The following is a 23370-nucleotide window of genomic DNA, read 5'->3' as shown; positions in this document are numbered from 1 at the left end:
CTTCACTAAAAAAAGCTATTGGAAAAAAAAAAAATATATATATATTTTCATCTCATCCAGACGGCCGGACGTCCTTTATCATCATCATCATCATCATCATCATCATCATCGCCTTCTATTAATGTTTAAACCAAAAAGAAGTGTATCTGATATTTCTGGCATCGCTCGCTCGGACGAAATGGTTCGCACATTATCCATTCTGCCATCATGGATTCCTCATCGCTTCACTTCAGCGATACATTCATCTCTCCTTAATCAGTGAATCTACTTGACACGTTTTCCAATAACGAACCTGTCTTCATTATTACGGTATACATTTTTCTTTAATCTCCATCACTGATGATCTTTTACGTCATTTTATGTAACTCCTTCATACAGTTATGATCTTTTGCACAATTACTGATCGCCCGCATCTCATGGATTATAACTGTATTTATGGCTCAGATTCCCCATTAAGAAGCACAATGTACTTTGTTTATAATTGCGCCTGATTTTTATTTTTCTTCTCATCTGTCTACTATTTTAATTAACTCTTTCTTTATACATTGTATTATTAGTGCTCTACTGCGCCATTTCTGAGGAAGGGGCTGCGTCCCTGAATCGCATTATATGTGCTGGCTGTTAATCAATTCATTTAATCAATCAAGACGAATCGGGTCGATGCCCTCATCTGAATGTGCTTTACGCTAGAAGGGTTAAGCCTGTGGTTTATTACTTTCACGGTTAGCATTTTGGTGCCCCGTTACCTACGGTGACCGTATTTGGACCCTATTAAATATCTCCTAAAAACCACTTTCACCATTTGGACCACATCCTTACCAGGAGTCACTCAGCGCTTTCTTTCTTCCTTCTGGTTTAACATGTGTGGGCAGCTACTATTAAAATAAGTAACAGAATCCTATAGAGATTTAAGTTTACTACAACTTATTTCCTCCATAGCAGATCGTTATCGCCAGTATGGGTATAGCATAAAGATATCTTGTCCAATAAGACTGGGATCCCTGAATACCCCATCTTGTGCCAGAGATGGACGAGTGTGTAAGTGGGGAGCCTTGCACCTTCCCCTATGATGTAAGTAGCTCAGCCACTCAGAATCTGCCGCCAATGGCTGTGCCATAAGCCTCGCCCCCTATGGTCCAGTACTCAATCAGGAGCGGGGAGAGATACTACAGTCAGTGATATAGCAGTTGCTGGCGCTGTGTTGTAGCTCCCTCCGACAGCGTTAGCCATGGCTGGAGAGGGAAGGATAAGAGCTGTTCATGGCTCAAGGTGCCATGATGTAAAGCGCGGTACAGAGCCATTATGTCTAAGCCTAACAGGGACTGTGTACAGAGGGGTCATCCACCATGATGATATGGATAGTGATGTGGATAGCATGGCACTGCCCAGAATACCTTCTCCCTCCATAGGGGAAAATGAGGGGTAAGACCCCCAGTGCCGGAACCTACAAGGTCACTAACAGGTCTGTGGGTTTGATATAAAGAGGACTGAGTCACAGGAGCAGAAGCACCCAGCAGAGGCCTAGCAGGCAGAAGAGAGGCCTGAGATCACGTGGTGGTGGCCATTTAAGAATTGCAACCGGAATAGTGTCCCCACACTTGGGGGGGGGGGGTGCAACATAGTATTAAGAGGCTCGGATGATGGAGGCCGAAGCTGGTGAATTGAGACGATCGTAAAAATACACAGGCCCCCTTCCCACACCGGACTCGGTCCCGGAGGAGGACAGCCGGGTTGCAAAGATGCCAGACACGTGAGGCCGACCTCAACTGACTGACTTACTGTGCACAAACTTTATAGACCTTGCAGACTGTGATGGATGTGGCCATTACTTTGAGGGTTTATTATGTGTTGATGTTTGTAGCGGGCATCCGGAAGTTAAGGATGTGTATTGGTTATGCAGGGGTTAATGATGGACATGAACAAGAATGGCAAGACACTTTACAGAGGTGATATGTGTAATAGAGAAGTTATGTGATGGAAGTTATATTTAAAGTACCTTGCCCACCTACGGTGCGAGGAGCCTGTGAGTGGGCGGAGCTCTAAACGTATGTGTAAATGAGAGAGACAGTGCGTATGCTGCTCAGAGGGCTCCTACGGGGCATTGAGGCCACAAATTTCCTGTGTCCCGTGGACCTACATAAATAAAGCATGCAGCACTATGGATTAAACAGATAGCTATGTAGTGTGTGAAGTGCCTTGCCCAACTGTATTGGGGCAACCTATTAGTGTGAAGCCCCAGTAAGAGTTATTATGTAACATCCAAGTACTGAGTGGAAATATTCACCAAGTTCCAGTTCAGTAAAATTATTAATTTTATGAAAAATTCTGGCCTCTGTGTTCGTCTGTCAGCTGCTGCGCCATCCCGAACCTGTTGTCACACCGCCACCTGCGACAGAGCGCAATACAAGCTTTCATCTATCAGAGCATCCGGGCTAGAGTTACATAGTATTATGACTATAACTACTGAATGGAGACTACATAATAAGCTTCCGAATGAGTGGTGCCATCCACCATAAACTATTGAGTGGCGCCATCCACCAGGAACTATTGAGTGGCGCCATCCACCAGGAACTATTGAGTGGCGCCATCCACCAGGAACTATTGAGTGGCGCCATCCACCAGGAACTATTGAGTGGCGCCATCCACCAGGAACTATTGAGTGGCGCCAGCCACCAGGAACTATTGAGTGGCGCCATCCACCAGGAACTATTGAGTGGCGCCATCCACCAGGAACTATTGAGTAGCGCCATCCACCAGGAACTATTGAGTGGCGCCATCCACCAGGAACTATTGAGTGGCGCCATCCACCATAAACTATTGAGTGGCGCCATCCACCATAAACTATTGAGTGGCGCCATCCACCATAAACTATTGAGTGGCGCCATCCACCATAAACTATTGAGTGGTGCCATCCACCAGGATTAAGCCCAATCCTATCACTTGTCTCCCAAACCTTCATCAGCAGTAGGAATGAAGACCACATCCCTCATTCCTTCCATCAAAAAGGGATGAACACTAGCAATGAGAGAACTTTTCAAAAGTTTGATTCAGTTGGTTCACTGAATTTGGGCAAAAAGTTTGATTTGGTCCAAACTAGTTTGAACCAAAACCTCACCAATATCCCTAAAACTGGTGTATAAAGTTGTCTAAGAGCCATAAAAGTCCTGTGGACATGAAGAAGGAAGAAAGGAGAAGAACGAATCATTTTAGTGGGTACGACCAAGATGAGACAAAGTTTGGGTTTGCACCGAACCAAATATTTAGCAAAGTTCAACCAGGAACAGAGTTTGACTGTTTCAGTTCACACAACACTAGTGAACACCATCCGACTACATAGAAAATGCTGGTCAACTCCATGTTACTCAGGAGATCATCATCATGAGGCATGAAATTGGGACATGATTGGGTTTCTGTAGGTAAAAATATAGACACTCTTGCATTTAGTATCAACAGGAGCTGTGCAAGGCATATGTCAGAATGTTATATAGTATCGGCGGTTTTCGACAAGACTACAGGCAGATCTACAGACTTACGGACCAGCTACAACTCTAGACGTATATGGGGAGGTGCTTCCTCAGGGCTGTAGCTATAGAGGGAGCAGGTGTAGAAGTTGCTCCTCAAAGGCCCTTGTCCCACATAAGACACCAATATTATAAGTGGCACATGGTAGGTGGGGACCCGGTTACAGATGTTTTGCATTGGCCCCCAGGAACTACAAGTTACATCTCTGCACTTACTTGTTGTACAAGACAATATCCGGGATCCAGATCATCTCTGATGGGACTCGTATGGAGGTGACGTTGTCGTAGTCGGCTGGGTTCCATCGCAGTTTGTAGTCATTCCACTCCTGTGAAAGATTACAAGGTTTTATTACATTTATGCAGAAAAAGTAGATACATAAGTGACCTTCTCTGACCCTCTAAAAAGTTGTTTGCGTAGTTATGGCTCTCTGACTACATTGCACTGGCAAGCAAACATTTTACTTTTTTTTCATGGAGGTACAGTAAGTTGCATGAACATGTCACCTAGTGCCCCTTATTCCAAAATCAGAGCCGCACCTGTCCACTGGTTGTGTGTGGTATTGCAGCTTAGCTTCATTCACTTTAAGGTTGATAAGCTGCAATACCAAACACAACCTGTGGACAGGTGTGGAGCTGTTTCTGTGAGAATGCAGTCATGTTTATTCTAATCCTGGACAACCCCTTTACCCCTCCCCACAAAGTACGTGTATGTGATATGAGGAAATCAGTTTGTGCAAAATTCTGTACATGTACGGCATGTAGATGGTGTAAGCTTAGGAAAAGGATCCCAATGCAATGGCAGAAATTGCACTTTGATCCTTCACCGTTTACCCCTTACATGCTGCAATCAATGTGATGTCATTGGCCCTCTGTGACACCAGACATTGATTTCCAGATCTGCCATGGCTTGTCAGAGACCAGAAAAGAGGCAATACAGAGTTAACACAGTGCAGTACAGAAGCACTGCAGTGTATTCTCAGAGCGATCACAGGTTTACGTCCTTTACAGAGACAGAAAAAGGTAAAAAATATTACGTAAAAAGATATTCACATAACAGAGAATTTTTGAAAAATCCCTTTTTGGGCACTTTTTTTTTTGAAAAAAAAAAAACTTGTGGTTTTGCTGCAACAGTAACGACCGGTACAATAAGTTGAACGCACTTTTTGTCCCACATGGCAAAGTAGAGGAATGAGAAAGAGGAGAAGAAAAAGGCATGGAAAAATAAGGAAAAAGGAGAAGAACGAAGATGGAAAATAAAAAGGAAAAAGAAGAAGTTAAAGAAGAAAGAAAAAGAAGGAGAAAATAAAAAAGGAAAAAGTCAAAGAAGAAAAAGAAGAAAAAAATGGAGGAAAAGGGAGAGTAAGAAGAATTATTGTGGCACAGGCCATTTTAATAAATTCGGCCCCGACGAACTGCCCGAGGTTCCCAAACCAAACTTTTAACAAAGTTTGAGCCGAAACAGGGTGCCACTAGTATGGTTTTCTCATTGCTGGTCTCATTGTATATAAAATGTAAGATTAAGCTATTTTGTTATAAATCTTGATAAAACATTTCGCTTTGGTTCTACATCTCCAATACAGGCTTATATGTTGCCATGGTAGCAGACAAAAAACAAACTTTGTGTAGTCTGATCCTGCAGTCATAATCCTTTTTATACTCTTCCCTACTTTTTGCTTACCAACCTAAAGTACGTGGGGAGCAGATAGAGAGGAGAAAGGGTGTAGAATCAGACTACTATGCATAGTGTTTGTAGTCTGTTACCATGGAGACACATAGATCTGCATTGGAGATGTAGACATAAAACAATATAACATTTTTAATCAAGGCGCATTACAAAATTTGTAAAAGAAAGTTCATAAAATCTTCCTGAGCAACAATCGTCTCCTACTTTCTGCTTCAGAGACTGATCTCACATACAGGAGCCCATCAGAGGAGGTTTTCTACTCTGATGGAGGAGTCCAACCCTCATGCTCTGCAACAGTAGGATTCCTTAATATGCACAGAAGACCAATGAGACATTTAACACCTCTTCTAGGGGCTTCCCACTGTCAACCACAGGGCAAAGCCTAAAAAACTCACTGGAAACATAAGTTACTATCTGCAGCATGGTTCATCCCATAAGATGTTTGTAACTGCTGACAAAAACAATATAAAACACCCACGACTGGAGAAGCAACACAATTAGTCTCATATAATACAAAATGTGAAGAATTACATTCCCCCCTGATGTGAATCACAGGATATACAGCATCTATTCATAATCCATAGCCTATAAATATCGCAGCACCAAATGTAACACAGAAACCGATGTCTCAGGACTTCTATTCTTCCCGTTATGAGGCCGCGCCAATCACAATTACTGAATGAACAGAGGAGAACTTTTCATTATGGAAAAGACAATAGGAAAATACATTTTCATAAATGTCAAGGTCAAGTGAAGAGCTGGAAGGTGAAAGAAATGCACTGAGCACATCTATGGCTTACAAAACTTAATGAATAACTTAACTCCACCCACTATGAATGTACAAAAATGAAACTGCATATGCAGTTAACGTGACTGATTAATTATGATCACTTAATTTACAGTGTGGTATGATGGAACATTTTAGTTGAATGTTCTATACTACAAAATTGCCCTGTATATACAAGAATATAACTACTATAATACTGCTCACATGTACAAGAATATAACTACTATAATACTGCTCCCTATGTACAAGAATATAACTAGTATAATACTCCCTCCTATGTACAAGAATATAACTACTATAATACTACCCCCTATGTACAAGAATATAACTACTATAATACTACCTCCTATGTACAAGAATATAACTACTATAATACTGCCTCCTATGTACAAGAATATAACTACTATAATACTGCCCCTATGTACAAGAATATAATTACTATGATACTGCCTCCTATGTACAACAATATAACTACTATAATACTGCCTACTATGTACAAGAAAATAACTACTATAATACTGCCCCCTATGTCCAAGAATATAACTACTATAATACTGCCTCCTATGTAGAAGAATATAACTACTATAATACTGCCCCCTATGTACAAGAATATAACTACTATAATACTGCTCCTATGTATAAGAATATAACTACTATAATACTGCCTCCTATGTACAAGAATATAACTACTATAATACTGCCCCCTATGTACAAGAATATAACTACTATAATACTGCCCCCTAAGTACAAGAATATAACTACTATAATACTGCCCCCTATGTACAAGAATATAACTACTATAATACTGCCTTCTCTGTACAAAAATATAACTACTATAATACTGCCCCCTATGTACAAGAATATAACTACTATAATACTATCTCCTATGTACAAGAATATAACTGCTATAATACTGCCCCCTATATACAAGAATATAACTACTATAATACTGCCCCCTATGTACAAGAATATAACTACTATCTTACTGCCCCCTATGTACAAGAATATAACTACTATCTTACTGCCCCCTATGTACAAGAATATAACTACTATAATACTGCCTCCAATGTACAAGAATATAACTACTATAATACTGCCCCCTATGTACAAGAATATAACTAGTATAATACTGCCTCCTATGTACTAGAATATAACTACTATAATACTGCCCCCTATGTACAAGAATATAACTACTATAATACTGCCCCTATGTACAAGAATATAACTACTATAATACTATCTCCTATGTACAAGAATATAACTGCTATAATACTGCCCCCTATATACAAGAATATAACTACTATAATACTGCCCCCTATGTACAAGAATATAACTACTATCTTACTGCCCCTATGTACAAGAATATAACTACTACAATACTGCCCCCTATGTACAAGAATATAACTACTATAATACTGCCCCTATGTACAAGAATATAACTACTATAATACTGCCCCCCATGTACAAGAATATAACTACTATAATACTGCCTTCTCTGTACAAGAATATAACTACTATAATACTGCCCCTATGTACAAGAATATAACAACTATAATACTGCCCCCTATGTACAAGAATATAACTACTATCTTACTGCCCCCTATGTACAAGAATATAACTACTATAATACTGCCTCCTATGTACAAGAATATAACTACTATAATACTGCCCCTATGCATAAGAATATAACTACTATAATACTGCCTTCTCTGTACAAGAATATAACTACTATAATACTGCCCCTATGTACAAGAATATAACAACTATAATACTGCCCCCTATGTACAAGAATATAACTACTATCTTACTGCCCCCTATGTACAAGAATATAACTACTATAATACTGCCCCTATGTACAAGAATATAACTACTATAATACTATCTCCTATGTACAAGAATATAACTGCTATAATACTGCCCCCTATATACAAGAATATAACTACTATAATACTGCCCCCTATGTACAAGAATATAACTACTATCTTACTGCCCCTATGTACAAGAATATAACTACTACAATACTGCCCCCTATGTACAAGAATATAACTACTATAATACTGCCCCTATGTACAAGAATATAACTACTATAATACTGCCCCCCATGTACAAGAATATAACTACTATAATACTGCCTTCTCTGTACAAGAATATAACTACTATAATACTGCCCCTATGTACAAGAATATAACAACTATAATACTGCCCCCTATGTACAAGAATATAACTACTATCTTACTGCCCCCTATGTACAAGAATATAACTACTATAATACTGCCTCCTATGTACAAGAATATAACTACTATAATACTGCCCCTATGCATAAGAATATAACTACTATAATGATCTTTTTTATTTAAAACTTGCAACAAAATTATTACAATATACTAACTATAAACACATAAGAGTCAACAACGAAAACAGAACAACAAAACAGAAAAACAGAACAAAATAAACTTCAGACCAACCGCACAGAAGTTGGTACCCGGATTCTCCTCCAGTTTATACTATGTACATTGTTTCTGTTCTTAGTCTTGACACTGTTCACATTTATAGAGCAGACTCTCAAACTCATCTAAGTCACTGGTCTTTCTTGCTTTTCCTCCTCCGTCCGCTGCTGTCACCTGCAGAGCCCCATCTTTTGGTGGACACTGATGGTTGAGGTTCCTCTTCCTGAAGGTCATCATCAGAGTTATGTAAAGAGACACATTCTTTTTCCGACTTCTCTGATTCTTCTTGCAACACTCCATACTGTCCGGAGGTTATGGCCGGCACCGGCTGATCCGGGGTTTTCTTTGCTGCGGTGACTTTTCTAGCAGGATCTGCAGTTTTGTTCTTTCTTTTAACCGCCTGGAACCCCTCTTCATCCACAGAGGGGCGCCTGGGCCTTGCGGCTCGGTCGGAGGGTTCTGTAGCCATACATGGCTGCTGTTCAGGTGATTTAGCAACAGGTTTACTGGATATTTTCTTCCTTTCATGAGGTTTATCTTTAATAGCTGGTGCTTGTAGTACAACAGGGGATATTTCACTTCTTACAGCAAGGATTTTTCTTTTTCCATCAGATGCATTCTCGGTGGCTGGTACTTGTACTGCAGTGGGAGGACCATCCATCTCTCCCTTTGCTGGTACTTGTACTGTAGTGGGAGGACCATCCATCTCTCCCTTTGCTGGTACTTGTAGTGCAGCAGGTGAGTTATCAGTCTCTAAAGCAGGGTCACTGGTACTTTGCACTACATTAGTATTAGGAGTGTTGGATTCTGGGGCTGTATCTGCTCTTGCGGCGACGTCCTCTTTACCTTCCTCCATGGGCTCTATGCCGATATCATCACCTCCTTTATTATGCTCTGCGTGTGGACACTCCCGGAATGTATGCCCTGCTCCTAAACACAGGTTACAGATGACGGGTCCTCTACAATCACTTTTTGAATGTCCAAACTCTCCACATAATGAACACTTGACTCGAGAGCAGTTGAAAGCGAGGTGTCTGCCCCCACACCTATGACATAGACGAGGCTGTCCAGGGTAATAGCATATTCCTCTCTCAGAGCCTAGATAGAAGGAGTGCGGTAGATGTCTGGTCACACCATTGGCTCGCTCTAATTGGATCTTTACGGTGTATCCACCATTCCAGATTCCCTCCTCATCATAGATTTTTTCTGGATAGTTCATGATCATACATTGCCTACTCAGCCAGTGCTCCAGATCTGCCAGCGCTACCACCTCAGACTGGAACAATATGGTGGCCCTCACCACCTGAGGCTTGGACAGCTGGATCACCTGGAGATACTCCCAGATTGACTGTCCCCTTGTGTCATTATATATACTCCAGAATGCATCCAAGTCATATTGCAGCTTAAAGCTGATGTCGTAGATCCTGCTGGAGGGGATATGGATCAGAGCGTACACCTCAGAGGCTTTAAACTTCATAAAGTCTTTTAGGAGACTCTTCCCAATGTACAGTCTGGAGGGAATGTTCTCCTCTGGCCCTGTGTACTTAATCCTGACAGCGTTTCTCCTCTGTGGTGGAGGGGGAGCTGAATTTGTGACATTGGAGAATAGTCTGCTGAATTGTGGACGGTCTGCAGAGGGATGAGTGCCTGACCTTTCCTCATCAGCAGGCTTACTGACTCCTGATTGATCTGCAGACACACCTGCGGTGGTTTCACACTGTCCTGCAGACACACCTGCGGTTGTATGAGACTGTCCTGCAGACACACCTGCACTGGCATCACACTGTCCTGCAGACACACCTGCGGTGGTTTCACACTGTCCTGTAGACACACCTGCGGTGGTTTCACACTGTCCTGTAGACACACCTGCGGTGGTATGAGACTGTCCTGCAGATTGTTGTACACACTCCTCTGCAGATGGCTGAGAGCCTTCACTAATCTCCACCATATCTGCTCCAGTCCATGTAGTTGTCTCTTCACTCATTACACTGCACAGTGTTTCATTTACAATGTCAGTCCCTGAAGCATACACCAGATTACTACTTGCATTCATTTCATCAGCACTGCAAACAGAGTCCTTTGCAATTAACCCCTTATTGGCTGTCACATTTTGCTCCTCAGTATTAGCAGCATTTTCAGAGTCTGATAGCTCAGCTCCCATACTCAGTGACCCTCCAGGCGCTGCACCCGCACATCTCAGAGGGGTTCCCTGCTCCACCATACTATACACAACATTATAATCAGTACCTTTTTCCTCAATGACTTTTTTAATCTTCATGTTTTGCACTCTGGCCTCCCTCTTCATGTTTTGCACTCTGGCCTCCCTCTTCATGTTTTGCACTCTGGCCTCCCTCTTTTTCTCCATTGCCCAGTTTTCTGCTTTAGGTATTGCATTTGCTTCTTTGTCTAGTCGCTCCTTTAGTATAGCGAGCTCACGTGTGCAATTATCCAGGCACTCACACTTCATCAGCTTTGTCTTTGCATCCATCTCTATCTTAATCTCTTCTCTTAACTTCAAAATTTGTCTTTCCAGTTTAAATAAACTTTTCTTAGTCACTTTCATACTCAATCCAAATGCTTTACATGATTCAGTAATCTCACCAGCCACCATTTCCTGGTTACTACTTTCTTGATCTCCATGCTGCAAGCCACACTCCAGGCTCTGGGCTCTCCCAGGATCGTCAGCCCAGCTGCACTCACTTCCTCCTGGGTCAGAGGCCATGCCTCCTCCCTACTGGGAGCTCACAAGCACACGTCTATCCTCTCCTATGGACAAGAATAGAACTACTATAATACTGCCTTCTCTGTACAAGAATATAACTACTATAATACTGCCCCCTATGTACAAGAATATAACTACTATAATACTGCCCCCTATGTACAAGAATATAACTACTATAATACTGCCCCCTATGTACAAGAAAATAACTACTATAATACTGCCCCTATGTACAAGAATATAACTACTATAATACTGCCCCCTATGTACAAGAATATAACTACTATAATACTGCCCCCTATGTACAAGAATATAACTACTATAATACTATCTCCTATGTACAAGAATATAACTGCTATAATACTGCCCCCTATATACAAGAATATAACTACTATAATACTGCCCCCTATGTACAAGAATATAACTACTATCTTACTGCCCCCTATGTACAAGAATATAACTACTATAATACTGCCTCCTATGTACAAGAATATAACTACTATAATACTGCCCCCTATGTACAAGAATATAACTACTATAATACTGCCTCCTATGTACAAGAATATAACTACTATAATACTGCCCCCTATGTACAAGAATATAACTACTATAATACTGCCCCCTATGTACAAGAATATAACTACTATAATACTGCCCCTATGTACAAGAATATAACTACTATAATACTGCCCCCTATGTACAAGAATATAACTACTATAATACTGCTCCTATGTACAAGAATATAACTACTATAATTCTGCCTTCTCTGTACAAGAATATAACTACTATAATACTGCCCCTATGTACAAGAATATAACTACTATAATACTGCCTTCTCTGTACAAGAATATAACTACTATAATACTGCCCCTATGTACAAGAATATAACTACTACAATACTGCCCCCTATGTACAAGACTATAACTACTATAATACTGCCCCTATGTACAAGAATATAACTACTATAATACTGCCCCCCATGTACAAGAATATAACTACTATAATACTGCCCCTATGTACAAGAATATAACTGCTATAATACTGCCCCCTATATACAAGAATATAACTACTGTAATACTGCCCCCTATGTACAAGAATATAACTACTATCTTACTGCCCCCTATGTACAAGAATATAACTACTATAATACTGGCTCCTATGTACAAGAATATAACTACTATAATACTGCCCCCTATGTACAAGAATATAACTACTATCTTACTGCCCCCTATGTACAAGAATATAACTACTATAATACTGCCTCCTATGTACAAGAATATAACTACTATAATACTGCCTCCTATGTACAAGAATATAACTACTATAATACTGCCTCCTATGTACAAGAATATAACTACTATAATACTGCCCCCTATGTACAAGAATATAACTACTATAATACTGCCCCCTATGTACAAGAATATAACTACTATAATACTGCCCCTATGTACAAGAATATAACTACTATAATACTGCCCCCTATGTACAAGAATATAACTACTATAATACTGCTCCTATGTACAAGAATAGAACTACTATAATACTGCCTTCTCTGTACAAGAATATAACTACTATAATACTGCCCCTATGTACAAGAATATAACTACTATAATACTGCCTTCTCTGTACAAGAATATAACTACTATAATACTGCCCCTATGTACAAGAATATAACTACTACAATACTGCCCCCTATGTACAAGAATATAACTACTATAATACTGCCCCTATGTACAAGAATATAACTACTATAATACTGCCCCCCATGTACAAGAATATAACTACTATAATACTGCCTTCTCTGTACAAGAATATAACTACTATAATACTGCCCCTATGTACAAGAATATAACTACTATAATACTGCCCCTATGTACAAGAATATAACTGCTATAATACTGCCCCCTATATACAAGAATATAACTACTGTAATACTGCCCCCTATGTACAAGAATATAACTACTATCTTACTGCCCCCTATGTACAAGAATATAACTACTATAATACTGGCTCCTATGTACAAGAATATAACTACTATAATACTGCCCCCTATGTACAAGAATATAACTACTATCTTACTGCCCCCTATGTACAAGAATATAACTACTATAATACTGCCTCCTATGTACAAGAATATAACTACTATAATACTGCCTCCTATGTACAAGAATATAACTACTATAATACTGCCTCCTATGTACAAGAATATAACTACTATAATACTGCCCCCTATGTACAAGAATATAACTACTATAATACTGCCCCCTATGTACAAGAATATAACTACTATAATACTGCCCCTATGTACAAGAATATAACTACTATAATACTGCCCCCTATGTACAAGAATATAACTACTATAATACTGCTCCTATGTACAAGAATAGAACTACTATAATACTGCCTTCTCTGTACAAGAATATAACTACTATAATACTGCCCCTATGTACAAGAATATAACTACTATAATACTGCCTCCTATGTACAAGAATATAACTACTATAATACTGCCCCCTATGTACAAGAATATAACTACTATAATACTATCTCCTATGTACAAGAATATAACTGCTATAATACTGCCCCCTATATACAAGAATATAACTACTATAATACTGCCCCCTATGTTCAAGAATATAACTACTATCTTACTGCCCCCTATGTACAAGAATATAACTACTATAATACTGCCTCCTATGTACAAGAATATAACTACTATAATACTACCCCCTATGTACAAGAATATAACTACTATAATACTGCCCCTATGTACAAGAATATAACTACTATAATACTGCCCCCTATGTACAAGAATATAACTACTATAATACTGCTCCTATGTACAATAATATAACTACTATAATACTGCCTTCTCTGTACAAGAATATAACTACTATAATACTGCCTTCTCTGTACAAGAATATAACTACTATAATACTGCCCCTATGTACAAGAATATAACTACTATAATACTGCCTTCTCTGTACAAGAATATAACTACTATAATACTGCCCCTATGTACAAGAATATAACTACTATAATACTGCCTCCTATGTACAAGAATATAACTACTATAATACTGCCCCCTATGTACAAGAATATAACTACTATAATACTATCTCCTATGTACAAGAATATAACTGCTATAATACTGCCCCCTATATACAAGAATATAACTACTATAATACTGCCCCCTATGTACAAGAATATAACTACTATCTTACTGCCCCCTATGTACAAGAATATAACTACTATAATACTGGCTCCTATGTACAAGAATATAACTACTATAATACTGCCCCCTATGTACAAGATTATAACTACTATCTTACTGCCCCCTATGTACAAGAATATAACTACTATAATACTGCCTCCTATGTACAAGAATATAACTACTATAATACTGCCCCCTATGTACAATAATATAACTACTATAATACTGCTCCTATGTACAAGAATATAACTACTATAATACTGCCCCCTATGTACAAGAATATAACTAATATAATACTGCCCCCTATGTACAAAAATATAACTACTATAATACTGCCCCCTATGTACAAGAATATAACTACTATAATACTGCCCCCTATGTACAAGACTATAACTACTATAATACTGCCTCCTATGTACAAGAATACAACTACTATAATACTGCCCCCCTATATACAAGAATATAACTACTATAATACTGCCCCCTATGTACAAGAATATAACTACTACAATACTGCCCCCTATGTACAAGAATATAACTACTATAATACTGCCTCCTATGCACATAAATATAACTGCTATAATAGTGATGCCTATAAAGTAATATAACTTATAATTCTGTTATGTCATCTATTCTGGATGTGCGATTGTTTTTTTTTACATTGTATCAATATTCATTGTTGAAAGACATTCAATGTATTCTTCAATTTCTCCTTCTGAGATCCCGTGACAATAAGCCGTTCATAAAGTATCATAATTCCCGGAGATCATTTTTGATCAGTGGGGAAACCTGGCAGTGACTGTTGATCATCCCTACAGTGCCTCCACAGGGGAGACTGTGCATTACACAGCGTGCATGCACATCAGTAGGTTGTCTGTGTACTACAGTCCAGGTTAGATCCTCCAGCCTGAAATATGCTGTTTACAAGATGGATATACACTTTAATGACTTTTCCCATGAGACTTACCTGCTTTAGCCACACGTTAGTCGTCATCATTTGGTTTTTCTCATCCTGTAAAGCAAAGAGCAAGAGAGTCAGGGTTACCCAGCTGCCATGTGGTGCCCGGAGTCGGGGCTGGCTGATTTCGAGGTGGCTAAGGGCCAGTAATGTAAATCATACAAGTAGAGGATGTTGTCTAAATGCAGCACAATCAGAGTTTTATTAGTCAACAGAGTAGAAAAATGGCAGAACGACACATCAATGGCCTCAGCTGGGCACCGGCGCGGAAATAACTCATCTGCAACATAGAGGATTTCCACCAAAGATCTCATTACCCTGGTGGGTTCGCCCGCCGCCCGCAATAAAGAGCAATATCCTAAAGGCGCCAGAAGTCACTGAGAAACATATTAATATTTATAGGCTTAAAATGAAAGAAATACTGTTACAGGCGCTTCAATATCTGCGACTGTTGATTTGTGCTCCGGCTCCTGCCGAGCGCCAACATGATATATTTATATCAGGTTATTATTTATTGGTTCATTAATGTATATGGAGGTATTATAGAGGGCCAGCAACCAGCTCTGTGGGCTTGTGGATTCATCGAGCAGGGGGTGGCCTAGGAAGGCGCTGTAGGGACTTATCTCCCCCTCCATTCTGGTGCTGCATATCAGGTGCGATTGGTTATGCCTGTAATTGGCAGTTGGACATAAGACAGGTAATGGAGGCAGAGCACGGACAATATCAGTCACTGATGAGATATAGGATTATTGGATTTGCAGGATATGATCTGTGTATCGGCCGTGTGTACGTGAAGGAGAATTGGAATTTTGCGCACATAAATATGCCCATGTGAGGCCGGCCAGAGAGATTCTGCTGTATAAAAAATGAAAAACTGCCGGCTGATTATCTGACAGCTCTGGTTTTGCATTTTGTAATTGACTTATCGCATAACTGTCACTTATCTCACAGCTTTGATCTATTATTCTACAAGTCTAGCTTATTATCTTGTAGCTCTGATTTTGGGCTCTTTCCCACGAAAGTATATCGGCCGGCCGTGAAAACGGCAGCCGATACACGCACGTGGGAAAAAAAGCCTTATTATCTCATAGCTCTGATTTATTATCACATGGCTATGTCACACGGGCGCCGATCCACCCGTGTTTCTGGACGATAAAACAGCTGCACCGCATGAGGACGAATCTCCGCATGACCGGCTCCATTGTCAGCTGTATGTTCTTTTTTCCAGCCGATGCGGAGATTCGTCCCCACCCACAGTGTGGCCGTTTTATCTTCCAGAAGCACGGGCGGATCGGCGCTCATGTGACTGAGCCCTCACAGTTCTGACTTATCTCATAGATCTGACCTGAGGTTCTGACTAAAGACCCTTTTAGACAACGATTATCGCTCAAAAGCTGTCTTTTGAGCGATAATCGTTGTGTCTAAACGTGCGGCCATCGTGCACTGTTCGTTCATCGCTCATTTCTAGCAAGCTAGAAATCAGAGATGACTTATCAGTACTGCTGTTTTTCTCAGTGAGTGGCGCTGGTAGCATTCTTTCAACTGGTATCCCGCTGGGACTGAAAGCTCAGAAAACAAAGGAGCTGTTTGCATATACAAAGCAGTTGCTGTTCTCAGAGTTACCAGCGGTGTCCTGCTCTGCAGGCATAACTCTTTTAGTAGATAATTAGCTACTTAGAGTTCTGCAAAGATGATCACTCAAAACTGTCACTCAGACTGTCGTTTGAGAGAATTTTGAGCAATCATTGCTCCGTGTAAATGGACCTTTATCTAGTAGCTCTGACTTGTTATCTCATAGCTCTGGCTTCTTATCTCATAACTCTGACTCAATAGCTCACAACTTTGGCTTATTAGTTTATAACTCCGGCTTACTACCTCAGAGCCTTGACTTTTTATCTCATAGCTCTAATTTTTTAGCTCACAGCTCATACTTATTATCTCATAGCTCTAAGGCTGGGTTCACACAGGGCGGATTTGCCGTGGTTTTGCCGCACCGAATTTCGCCGCGGCAAATCTGCCCACGGCCGCTAATCTCGGAATTATCCAGCCATGTGGACGAGATTTCTCAGAAATCTTGTCCACACAGGACGGCCAATCCGCTGCGGTAAGTCAGGCTGGAACCGCGGCTGCGGCCTCAGAATATGCAGCATGTCTATTTATCTTTTCTTTCCGCCGCGGCCGCTCTCTCCTCTATGGGAGCGCCGGCCACAGCGGAAAAGCGAGCGGCCGGGCCGCTTCAAAGCCGCTGTGGGTTTTTCCGCGGCGGTTCTCCCGGCGGAAATCTCGCGGTTTTTTCTGCGGCCAAACTGCGGGATTTCCAGCGGGAATAAGCCCCGTGTGAACCCAGCCTAAACTATGTTGTAGCTCTGATCTATTATCTCATAGCTCTGACTTATCAGCTCACAACTTTGACTAATAGAACTTTCTTTCATAGAACTCACTTATCGGATAGCTCTGACTTATTACACTTATTCCAGAGAGCCTCGCATTATCTCATACATCTCATTTATTTTCTCAGATCAATAAAGTCTCGTTTCAGATCTGGAATTACTAAAGGGATTGGGCCAAGTTTTTGATTTTATGTAATATTAAAAACTAGATCAAGGTATAAATCCTGCCTATTACATCTCTTCACGGGTTTTAGATAGCGGCTCACCGTTGCCCGTGAACTGTTTGTTGAGCCCTTGAAATAAAGAAAAATGGAATACTCCCCTATCCTGCAGCCCCGGTGCCCAAAACCTGGATGAGGTGGTGGGCGGTCATGTACCTTTCACTGAGCATTAGTGACTAGCAACTAATTAGCGATTTCTCCCTCAGCACGCTGTAGGGCGCCGTGTTTACATGGGCTGATCGTTACATGCAGTCACTCTTTGAGCTATTATGCGGGCGGCTATTGGTCTTGTAAAAAATACCCAAAGGCCGGCTTACCACATATGTGATCAGATCGCAAGTGTTTGCCATTGATTTCAATGGGAAACATCACATGGAACTCACATACGCATCGCACGGCATGAGAGCGCCATATGACAGCTTTAACTGAAAACAATGGGCGAGGCGTTCCGAGGGAACACCCAAAGATAGAGGGGGTGCAAGGAAAACGTCAACCCTGGAAATAAATCCATTCAAAAGAAGGATTTTCCAATTTGTACAAATCAGATCGCGCAAATATTTTGTTTCTGTGAATAAGTATTTTGGTACAGTAGAACTATGTCAAAATCTACTGCCTCTAGCTTGGATACAAGATGTGATACTGATGGGCATGGAGGCTCTAGTACCCTGTTGTACCACCTCTAGCTTGGATACAAGATGTGATACTGATGGGCATGGAGGCTCTATTACCCTGTTGTACTGCCTCTAGCTTGGATACAAGATGTGATACTGATGGGCATGGAGGCTCTAGTACCCTGTTGTACCACCTCTAGCTTGGATACAAGATGTGATACTGATGGGCATGGAGGCTCTAGTACCCTGTTGTACCACCTCTAACTTGGATACAAGATGTGATGCGGATGGGCATGGAGGCTCTAGTACTCTGCTGTACCGCCTCTAGCTTAGATGTAAGATGTCATAGGGGCGGGCATGGAGGCTCTAGTATCCCGTTGTACCACCTATAGCTTGGATGTAAGATGTCATAGGGGCGGGTATCAAGACTCTATTTTCCTGTTGTAACACCTTGAGCTTGGATACAAGATGGGATATGGGGGCACAAAGTCTCTAGTACCTGTTGTACCGCCTCTAGCTTGGATACAATATGTAATACGGGGTCATGGAGGCTCTAGTACCCTGTTGTACCGCCTCTAGCTTGGATACAAGCTGTGATACAGACAGGCATGGAGGCTCTAGTACCCTGTTGCACCACCTCTAGCTTGGATACAAGATGTGATATGGGGGCATGGAGGCTCTAGTACCCTGTTGCACCACCTCTAGCTTGGATACAAGATGTAATACGGGGTCATGGAGGCTCTAGTACCCTGTTGTACCGCCTCTAGCTTGGATACAAGCTGTGAAACAGACAGGCATGGAGGCTCTAGTACCCTGTTGCACCACCTCTAGCTTGGATACAAGATGTGATATGGGGGCATGGAGGCTCTAGTACCCTGTTGCACCACCTCTAGCTTGGATACAAGATGTGATATGGGGGCATGGAGGCTCTAGTACCCTGTTGTACCACCTCTAGCTTGGATACAATATGTGATACGGGGGCATGGAGGCTCTAGTACCCTGTTGTACCTCCTCTAGCTTGGATACAAGATGTAATACGGGTTCATGGAGGCTCTATTACCCTGTTGTACCGCCTCTAGCTTGGATACAAGCTGTGATACAGACAGGCATGGAGGCTCTAGCACCCTGTTGTACCACCTCTAGCTTGGATACAAGATGTGATATGGGGGCATGGAGGCTCTAGTACCGTGTTGCACCACCTCTAGCTTGGATACAAGATGTGATACAGGGGCATGGAGGCTCTAGTACCCTGTTGTACCGCCTCTAGCTTGGATACAAGATGTGATACGGGGGCATGGAGGCTCTAGTACCCTGTTGTACCTCCTCTAGCTTGGATACAAGATGTGATACAGGCAACATGGAGACTCTAGTACTTTGTTGTACCGCCTCTAGCTTGGATACAAGATGTGATGCGGACTGGCATGGAGGCTCTAGTACCCTGTTGTACTGCCTCTAGCTTAGATACAAGATGTGACACAGGCGCGCATGGAGGCTCTAATACCCTGTAGTACCACCTCCAGCTTGGATACAAGATGTGATGCGGACTGGCATGGAGGCTCTAGTACCCTGTTGTACTGCCTCTAGCTTAGATACAAGATGTGACATAGGCGGGCGGGCATGGAGGCTCTAATACCCTGTTGTACTATCTCTATCTTGGATACAAGATGTGATACGTGGGGCATGAAGGCTCTAGTACCCTGTTGTGCTGCCTCTAGCTTGGATACATGATGTGATGCGGGCGGGCATGGAGGCTCTAGTACACTGTTGTACTGCCTCTAGCTTGGATACAATATATAATACGGGTGGGCATGGAGGCTCTAGTACCCTGTTGTACCGCCTCTAGCTTGGATACATGATGTGATGCGGGCGGGCATGGAGACTCTAGTACCCTGCTGTACCGCCTCTAGATTGGATATCTCAGCAAAAAAAAAAAGCTCCGCGCTCTCGGACTATAAGAATGATCTCTGGATTAACCTGTCTAGTGGTTTAAAATAATCGTGTTTTATTAGAACGTTTCTGCAATGCGTTGCGGCGCATGTTGGGGCCTTTCTCCAGCATGATGCATTATCTTAAACCATTAGACCCGTGGGTCTGGAGATCATTCTCATAGTCCCAGAGCGTGGAGCTTTTTTTGTTTTTTCTTTTGCTGGATTTATCTACAAGCCCCTGGTCACCCAGAGAGCTTCCACCCGCCGAGACGCCATCGATTTTGATGCCCAAATCTGCGTTATATGCAGATTTGCACTCGGATTTTGGTGCAGGTTGTGAATCATCACCAACATCCCCGGTGGAGAAGATCCACACCTTATAGACTCTATGGAGAGATGAATGACCGTCCCTGTGCATGCGCTGAAGCTTGGAGTGCGGCAGATGCGCAGTGACATCCGTTTTACTTCTCCATGTGCGGCGTCAGAACGCAGACTTAAGTCTATGGAGATATGATCGGACGTCACTGCTCGTATGCTGGAGGTGCTGCGCATGCGCAGTGATGTCTTTTTGTTTATCCGTAGACGCGAATCGATGTAGAAAAAAACGGGCGTCACTGCTCATGTGTCAAAGCTGGAAATGTAGCACCTGCGCAGTGACGTCTATTCATTTCAACTGGAGTCTGTGTAGAGATGAATGGATGTCACAGCACAGGCACCGATATGGGGAGTGTGACATATGTGCAGTGACATCCATTCGTTTCTTCATAGATCTGAGTCTACAGAGAAACAAATGGACGTTACTGCGCATGCACTAAAGCAGGTAGTGTGGTGCTGGCACAGCCCTTCAGTCGGAGATATCAATCATCAGCATTGGGACTCACTGGAGAGTGTGGAGATGGGAAAAAGCCCAGATGACTTTGACAATGGAGCTGTCCAACGGATGGTTCAATAGGCATATACATAATGTGTGGAAAGCACGCAAAGTCGGATTTTCGGCAAGTGGAAGCAACAATGAAAGTTAAAAAGATAGAGTTACATTCCTGGTCCTGCAACAGTTTCTCTCTATAGACGCCTGCCCTCCCTCCCTCCGTTCGAGCGCCTCTACCCCAGTCTTACCGCTTTAAGCGCCCAGCATACAATGGGTTAAGCGCAGGTTGTTTGCATATGTTCTTACTCTCCCATAATAGAAATCCTGCGCTCTGGTTTTGTTCCAGTCACCGATCAAGGTCAATGTTCATTCCGGTAATGCTCAGTAGTCCCCACTTTTTCCTATTTTTCCCTAACCATATGTGACAGCGGCTGCCCGGGCCGGTAATTGATAGATTATACGTGTATTGAGCTGTGTGGGAGGTGCTTTATGTTAATGTCAGCAAATTTACCGATTCAGCACTTAAATGATTTGCAGCAAAGTCACTTAAAGGCACAGCGCCTCCGGTATTGTAAGTCTCGGAGGGATTAAATGTACAGAGTTAGCAAACGTTAACTTGACATTGAATGCACTATGGCTATTTAAAGGGATTGTCCAGGACTTTTAGGTTAGGTCATCAATTGTTGATCAGAGGGGGTCCTCTGCTCAGGATCCCCGGCAATCAGCGGGTATCGGGTCAACTGTCGGTGTGGGCAGAGCCGGAATCACACAGCTCTGTCTGTAGTAGTGCATTGCATTCAATGAATGGGAGCTCTACCTGCAACCAGTGCGGTTGAACTACTGACAGCGCTATCTGCTCCATCTGTACTGACAGCTGGCCTAGCTAACTGTTGATTGGTTTGTGATTCCGAGTGGTGGACCGCAAGCTGATCAACTGTTGATGACGTATCCCATGGATAGCTCATCATTATTAAAGTCCAGGAAAATCCCATTAACCGCTTCACAACCACCTGATGCAAATTTACATTGGGCGGTCGCGAAGTGGGTATGAAGCGGGCTCAGGAGCCAAATCTGCTCCACATTTGGAGGCTATCAGCTGTTTCTGACAACCATCAGTAACTGCTGAATCATATATAGCACTGATCGCAGCAGTTACTTGTTTAGATGCCGCAGTCAAAGCTGACTGGACATCTAAACAGTCAACGAGAGGGTGGGGCCCCTTCCCATGCCCCATCCCATACCCCACCCCATGCCCCTTCAGCACCCTCTGCAACATGATCGAGGGTCCCCATGGGCTATCATGGCAGCCCAGAAGCTGCTGCTGAAGGCTTCCAGGATTACTGTGCATAGATGTTGCACAACAAAAATCACTATAGACTGCAATACTGCAGTATTGCAGTATATAGTATGTGATCAAATGATTGCATGTTTAAGTCCCCTGTGTAAAAAAAAAAAATCTAAAATAAGATTTTTACCAGTAAAAAAAAAAACTAACTTTTTTTCTCATTTTCCCCATAAAAACGCACATATTTTGTATCGCCGAGTATGTAAAAGTCCAAACTATTGAAATATCATAATACTTATCCCATATGGGGAAGGCTGTAAAAAAAGAAGCACAGGTCATCAATATTTTAGTCCCAGAATCCGACCTTTTTTACAAGGTTGTTTCAGTTTTTACTTTAGATGCATTGGAACGAAAATCAAAAATGTGATACAAGTAACTTCCAAGAATCCAGAACATCCAATAATCCAGCACCCACCAGGACTTGTGTTCCCTGGATGGTGTATCAGTGATGATAGAAATGTGACAGAGATGTAATTGGAACGCTGCAGCAACAGTAACAATGTATCTCCAGTCTGTTACATTCCGTTGCTATGGTGAAGATTCTACTGAAGAGCTACTATGGCTGCTCCCCATTTACACCACAGATCATGGCCTGCTGTTCTATAATGTAGTAGTATATCTGAGGCTATGCATGTATCTGAACTCAGGGCGTGTGATGGGTAATTGTGTTATTCACT

At 41.7% G+C, this 23370-nt stretch overlaps 1 protein-coding gene across 1 annotated transcript in view; it reads right to left on the bottom strand.

Annotated features, from left to right (window-relative positions):
- Positions 1-23370, bottom strand: part of CHRNA2 (cholinergic receptor nicotinic alpha 2 subunit) — a 99040-nt gene that overhangs the window by 33845 nt on the left and 41825 nt on the right. The window contains exons 4-5 of the mRNA XM_066594722.1: positions 15340-15384; positions 3738-3847 (exon numbers count right to left, since the gene is read on the bottom strand). Of these exons, the coding sequence (XP_066450819.1) occupies positions 3738-3847; positions 15340-15384 (155 nt within the window). The remainder of the gene's footprint in view (positions 1-3737; positions 3848-15339; positions 15385-23370) is intronic.

Source organism: Eleutherodactylus coqui, chromosome 1 (assembly GCF_035609145.1).
Source record: "Eleutherodactylus coqui strain aEleCoq1 chromosome 1, aEleCoq1.hap1, whole genome shotgun sequence".
Lineage (NCBI taxonomy): Eukaryota > Metazoa > Chordata > Amphibia > Anura > Eleutherodactylidae > Eleutherodactylus > Eleutherodactylus coqui.
This window is presented reverse-complemented; position numbering and strand designations above follow the sequence as displayed.